The sequence below is a fragment of the Notothenia coriiceps genome, unplaced genomic scaffold (assembly GCF_000735185.1).
Source record: "Notothenia coriiceps isolate Sejong01 unplaced genomic scaffold, NC01 NC01_scaffold00021374, whole genome shotgun sequence".
Lineage (NCBI taxonomy): Eukaryota > Metazoa > Chordata > Actinopteri > Perciformes > Nototheniidae > Notothenia > Notothenia coriiceps.
In genome coordinates, this window is record NW_011354075.1 from 31,913 (window position 1) to 38,771 (window position 6,859).

The 6,859-nt window shown below is 39.6% G+C and overlaps 1 protein-coding gene across 2 annotated transcripts; it reads left to right on the forward strand.

Annotated features, from left to right (window-relative positions):
- Positions 1 to 2,029: 2,029 nt before the first annotated feature.
- On the forward strand, positions 2,030 to 6,509 carry arid6 (AT-rich interaction domain 6). 2 transcript variants are annotated; one of them, XM_010780133.1, is made up of 6 exons: positions 2,030 to 2,147; positions 2,941 to 3,097; positions 3,463 to 3,515; positions 3,883 to 3,980; positions 4,066 to 4,216; positions 4,881 to 6,509. In XM_010780133.1, the coding sequence occupies exons 1-6, from the start codon at positions 2,121 to 2,123 to the stop codon at positions 6,273 to 6,275; spliced, it is 1,881 nt and encodes a 626-aa protein (XP_010778435.1). In that variant the 5' UTR covers positions 2,030 to 2,120; the 3' UTR covers positions 6,276 to 6,509. The 2 variants fall into 2 exon arrangements, with proteins under 2 accessions (XP_010778435.1, XP_010778436.1); XM_010780134.1 differs by lacking the exon at positions 2,030 to 2,147 and having other exon boundaries at positions 3,047 to 3,097; positions 3,486 to 3,515.
- Positions 6,510 to 6,859: the final 350 nt, after the last annotated feature.

Here is a 6,859-nt window from a genome sequence, read left to right on the forward strand (position 1 = left end):
TTGTTCTGCACTGGACATGTGTGAAATTGCTGCTGTTCCGTAGCAGTCTGTTTGTATTCTCTGCTCTTGTCTGAGTTTGTTTAACACTCATAAATATCATTTTTATTCACATTCACATGGCTTTCCTGCTCTCTGGTAAACTAATGATAATGATATTCCAACTGCCCAGTTAAATCAAATCTATTATTTGGCATTCAGTGACATGCTTTTTAAATGATATAACACAGAATATTAGTCAACATTAATATTCAGGGAAGAAAATAAGTCTACTTTTTTTGATGGGGGGCGGTAAGAGACCTGGATAATGGACAGGGGGGCGCTGGCCCAAAAAAGGTTGAGAACCCCTGGGGTTTGGCAATGCACGTGGCCGTGGCTCATTCCCCTGATAGGTGGAGAGTTGACCAATAAGCGGAGCACCTCTTTGTGACGTAGAAAAGTGTTGAAATCTGGATCCGTTTTTTCCAGATCCGTTGCAGCCCCTTTTTTTAGAGATTTGGCTAAGGAGGAAAATAGAGAGGGTTGTGTTTTCTGACACTTGGTGAGTTCCCTGGAACACCGAGGACACATATTCATGTATAAAAGACGTACAAAGGTGCATTTTGCATGATAGGTCCCCTTTAAGTATTGTTTACAAAATAACAAAGCAGTTGTGTTGCTTTGCTGTTTTCAGATTGTACATTTCTTATAGATGAAATCAGATGACTGAGCTGATACGATACGGGAACACCACAGGATGACTCATGACATGGAATTGCAGTCAACCAAAACTGAGGAGGATCAACAAAACCTTTACTCATTCGCCTTTCATCCAATATGGATGTTAGTTATGGGTTTTCTAATGTCAGTGGCACACCCAGAAATCATCCTGTACCTGAAATAGATTGTTGACAGATGTTTTGGTCCAATTAAAACACCCTACTGTATCCAAGATATATAAGGAGTGTACACCGTCATCTCCTAATGATAATTATAGAATACAGTAGCAGTCTTATTCTTTTATAATCTGAATTCAAACCCTTATTTAATTGTTTAATTGGCTTAAATCGAATGTTGAAAGATGGCAGTTCACCACCCAGTTGATTTATTGTAATAAACTGGTTAAGAAGGAATTCGATAACGTCAGCATTTTGTACCATTTGGGCGGTTAACCTGACGACATGTAAAGGACATTAATCGGCCCCTTTCTTGTCTGATTAATATAATTGACATGAAAAGGTCACTGAGCTCTGATAGAGCAATGGAAACAAGTATTCTTCCAAATGGAATGATGACTCATAACCTCATTAAGGTTAGATAAAAGACTTGACGGTCATGCATATTTTGAGTTTGCTTGATTATAGTTATAGAAACAGGAGACTTAAGGTTAAGACAATTGTAAAAAAAAATGTAAATTGGGGATAATTATTACAGTTGAATAATTAGGACAATTGAATAATTATGAAAGCTGAAAAACTGCATACTCAACCACAGTCACCTGCATGCAATGTGTCCCAGCCAGTGAGTATTATTAGTCAGCCATCAAAGTCTCATATTTCCTATTTCAACATTGATAATTACCAGTCTCAATATGTTGCCAGTGTTACCATACACTATTGTATATGTGAACATAATATTGCAATAATTATACGCTAAATTCAACCCTCCCAGTAACACTGCTGCATTGTTCTGGTATACAATTCTGCTATCCACGCACATCTACTGATCAACTGATGGCAACAGATTAATTTTTGCTTTGAAATATGCTCTAGGGATCCTAAATCGCAAATTATCAAAGCTGACTTATTTGAACAATATCCCCTGTTATTTCGATATGATGATCACATATTTCCACTGGTTTTCTCCCCATAATAAACATTTGCATGGAATATTCCAGGAAACCGTTTTTGGGTATTTGCTTAACAACAGGTACAACAGGTTCAACTGGTCTGACGATAGCAATCTCAGCAGGAAATCGTTGGAGAAACACCCCCTCTGTCAGTTACCCAAGTTGTCACGCAGAAACAAGGGACAGGTGACTGACGCGACATTCAAAAGGGCTTGCAGTGATTTGTAGTTCCTTTTACAACACTGGAGGGAACAGCAACCTGTACACTCCTCAAGGCCATGAGATAATATAACCCATGCTTATTCTCCCAATGGAAACACCGGTAAGGAACATTTCAAAAATGAAAATCAAGAATAGATTGACTGTGATTTTATTGAATTTATACTATTCGTGTTCTAGATTTAAAAATATGGTGCTCACATTTGCTATCCTGCCTTTTCCATCCAACTCTGGATACTGTTGTTGTTTTACAATAAGCTGTTGTTATATTGGATAACATGCATTCGACCTGCAGAAGCTCTCTTCTAAATATCACTGTGTAAAATGTCAAATACAATCAGCATTACTGCTTTATTCGGAAAATAATGATCATATGCAACTCTTTATATCTATTGGTCGTTAGTAACATGATTGTAGTAAACTACAATATTGAATGATGAAGTATAAGATAACAAAAACTCTAAACTACAACTAGAAAGGGGCAAACCATTATTTGTAATTATTCCAAGTGTCACAATACCTATGCTGACTTATATATAATATCAAACAATGGAAGCTAAGGGATGAATGAAGGCATTGATGCCATTTTGTGTCATATCAATGGCATGTTGTCTCAAGAGACAGCCTCAACTGAAGCTAATACAAACATGGGATAAAACTTTGATAAATGGTCAAAAACATGGATGTGTTTGAGTATCATCCGTCAAGAGGATAGGACCTCCAAACAAACAGTCAGGCATTGTCCCCAGAGAATCTCAGGTATTTGAGGTGTGTTTGGTCCAGTATGTTTAAATCACATTTTAAAAGGACAGAACAGTAATAGGATTGTTAAATACAAACTGTTAAGTATTCCTTAGTTTCAGTTAAATCATAGTTTGTGCTCTGTTTGTCCTCAGGCACACGTGGAAATGGCACAAAGAGAGATCCTAGAGCAGCGGACTAAAGATCCAGCGGAGGAGATCACAGAGGAGAAATTCCTTAAAGATCTCTACCTGTTCATGAGGAAGAGAGATACTCCCATAGAGAGGATCCCCAACCTTGGCTTCAAACAAAGTATGTATTATCAATATTTATCAGATTTTGGGACCCAAGCTGATTAATGCATTTTACTTATTTTTAGTAACAAAAATGTCCTGTTATTTAATAATTGACATGGTATTATGAATATAGTTATTTACCTGCCTACTTCATAAACTAATAATTCCTTTTTTGAGAATAGAAATTCAGATTTATAACCACAAGTCAAATAACTGAATAGTTAATTGACATCAAGTAATTTTCACTTGTTTTATATAACTAAGATTATATTTCTTGAAGCTGATTTTATTGAATAATAATCAATTATTTGATCAATAGAGTTCTGAAATTGCTACATAAATAATAAAGTGTGTTGAGTATCTTTTGTCTCTTTTTTCCAGTTGATCTATTTCTGATGTTCAAGGTTGTCAGAGCGATGGGTGGCTACCACCAGGTAATTACATATAAATATATATATAATATAATATATCTATGTATTTATATTAGTGATAGCACTATTGGGTACTTGTGGGTTAGGCCTATCTGTCGCCACTTGAACTTTTTCATTTCTCAAAATGTTAGGGTTAGGTAGTAAAGATTTTGAAAAAAACAAAAAAAAGTCGCGACAGATAACCCACAAGTACCCGTTGTTGATACAGCATTGGGGTTGCTTAGCAGTTGCTAGGCCAAATGTTAGTATAGCTTGGTTTTGGTAACAAAATAACTAGGAATTCATTTAGTCATTGTGATATATTGAAATATAACAGTCACACTATGAAGTCACAAAAGTATCAGCCACTGACCACCGTGCCCTCTGCCAGGTGATGGCCCAGCAACTGTGGAAACAGGTGTATAACTCTCTGGGAGGAAACCCCCGGAGCACGAGCGCAGCCACGTGCACCCGAAGACACTACGAGAAGTAAGTCTGACAACGGGAGTGGGTTAGTGAGTGTGCTGAGAGGCTTAGAAAAAGGTTTTATCTGATCAATGTGTTGTTTGTGCAGGCTGCTTCTGCCGTACGAGTGTCACCTGACAGGCATCTTGGTGAACGTGGTGCCCCGTAACCAGCCGAAGCACTTCCACTTCACCAGCTTCAGCAGAGAGGACAGCCCAAGGCCGGCCAAACGCAAACTGACGTCCCTACCTCTGCACCAGGTGGGTGGTGTTCACACTCCAAAAAGATACAAGAGACATTCTCAGAAAATATTAATTCAATACATATAAGTTAGCAATATGTAAACGAAGTAAATACATAGTTATATCCTGAAGTTACTGCTTGTGTCCTGAATGCATGTTAAATGGTATATTTTGTGAATTCTTCTAAATAATGTGGTTCTGATGCAACAACATGTATTTAAGATTTTTTTCGCATATTCCTATTGGTTAAACCTGTTCTCTTTTATAAAAAATAGAACAATACATTAAAGCAAATGTGTAATTGTAATGCTGTAAAATATGCTTATTTGCTAAGTATGTAGCTTAAACCAGCTCCTGATTAGCCTAGCTTAGCATACAAATGGAAATGGAGTGAAATAGCTATAGCAACTACTAACAACTAACAGCTTTTATAAATTCACTAGCAAACACTTTCTTCTTTTTAATCAGTACAGTTGTAATAATATAGCAACCAGTGGCGAAAAAGTCCAGCACATCCTATTGCTCACTTAAACCCAATATTTGTAGGCAGATTTGGTTTGGTTTGGATAAACCAGCTCTAGATGTGTTCCCATATTTGTATCTACCTCTTGGCAAATAAATTGAATGGGATTATTCCCTAAAATGTTCCTTCAACCTCTAACACACCCTATCTTTCCAACAGAACCCACCTACCCTCCATTCACACCCTCGTGAGAGTGTCTTCCCTCTGTCGCCCCGCTACCCTCGCTACTATCACCCAAGCCACGCAGTCCTCCCCCCCTACGTCCCCGTCTCTTCCCCGGTGTTGACACTACACAGCTCCCCACCCCCCAAGCCTTGGTTCCCTTTCCCTACATCTCACCTGAACCCGAAAGAAAGAGAAAAGGAGCCGCTGGAGCCGCTGGAGCCGCTGGAGCCGCTGGAGGAGCCGCTGGAGGAGCCGCTGGAGCCGCTGGAGCAGCTGCGCTTCCTGGCAGATCAGTACAAGACCACATGTAGCCTGTCTGAGCCTTGGGACCTCAGTCCTTTTGGACCTTTGGATAAAGCACAGAGGCGGGAAACCTACAGCACCCCCGCCTCATCGTTCAGCCCACCTTCATCCAGCAAAACCCCAAAGTTTCTGAACAAGCCCTCCCCTCTGTACACTCCTCGTAGCCTGCAGGTGATGATAAATGATGGATCTGAGACACAAGATGGCGAGGCAAGTTTGGGAGATACATCATATCCAGAGAAAGCTAGAGAGGCATATGTCAATCAAAAAGCTCTAAGAGCCTCAGGCAGCCCCACTGCCCCAACACTGAGGACAGATGAAGGCGTGTCAACTATGGCACAAAGGTCCAGCTCTCCAAAAACAGAAGTAACGATCCGTCCGAAAGAAGAGAGAGAAGGGAGTCCAGAAGTAAGGGAGCTCGATTTCACTGATTTACCTCCTGGTCTCCCTCGAGAGAATGGAGGAAAAATGGAAATTGAGGTACCACTGTCTGTGTTTCATAGCTGGCTCAAGCTGTGTGGGTCCTCAGTCAAGATGCATGGACCCCCGCAGGAGGAGCAAAGGAAGTGTCCCGACACGGAGGGGGGCCCTACTAATATGGCATCAAACATGAATCACAAACACAGCAACTCCTCAGGTGAAGCTGAGGATCTGACGCTGACGCGAAGGAATTTCCCGAGCCCCAACCAGAGTACCAGAAATCACCACAAAACAAGCCAAGATCATTTCACCAACTACAATCCTCAGCATTCAGATATCCTGAAAAGAGCAGCCAGCCAGGATGTGTTTGGTCAGCGGGAAATTAACAAGTCATCCAGCTCCAGACCCACACATTGCTGGGATGCCTTTGACAAAGAGACCCAGGCTTCCACCCTCCCAGTGAATATTGACTCTAGTCCCCGCACAGTGCAGCGAGACAATGCCACCTTCATATCCTGTAATGAAGACACAGTGCAGGGGGGGGGGGAGAAGTCAGACACGGGGTTAGCAGCTATGCTCACGTTGAATTCACCCTCTAATCCTCTGCTGCAGTTCACCACTGAAGAAGTGGAGAAGCTGAAGAAAATCATCTCAAGATCATTGTGAACATCAGTCCAGATGCTCCAACACCACTTTAAAGCTCACATATTGTTATTTCTTAAACTGTATATGATTTGTATATAATAACATACGTTTTTACTCAATACTATGGAAGTTTAAAAAAAACTAACAATCATCTGATGTGTAATAATTCATTCATATCATAAGCAGAGATAGATTTGAAGAAAAATGCCCACTCTTGAAAAAAATGTCTAAATGAATATATACTGTCATTGTATTGTAAATCTAACATTTTAATAAATAAATGAATGTTTGATGTCTCAATTGTTTATTGGCTGATTCTGCACTAATACTTTTATTTTGAGATTTCCAAAGGAATACAAACATGCAGTATGACTCAACACAAAACTACAGATCAGACTCAATTGGGCTTTAATTATCTAAGTTTTGTTTTTATTTGTTTATCATACCAACATATATTTTATGTTGTGGTTACTATTATGTTATTGTCCTGTCTATAATCGTCTTTATCGTTAATCTCTCGAATACGTAGTGTAGGGAATCTTCAGGTGTGAAAATAAAACGGACACTCCCATCATTGTGACTAAAACAACAACCACAACCCTGTA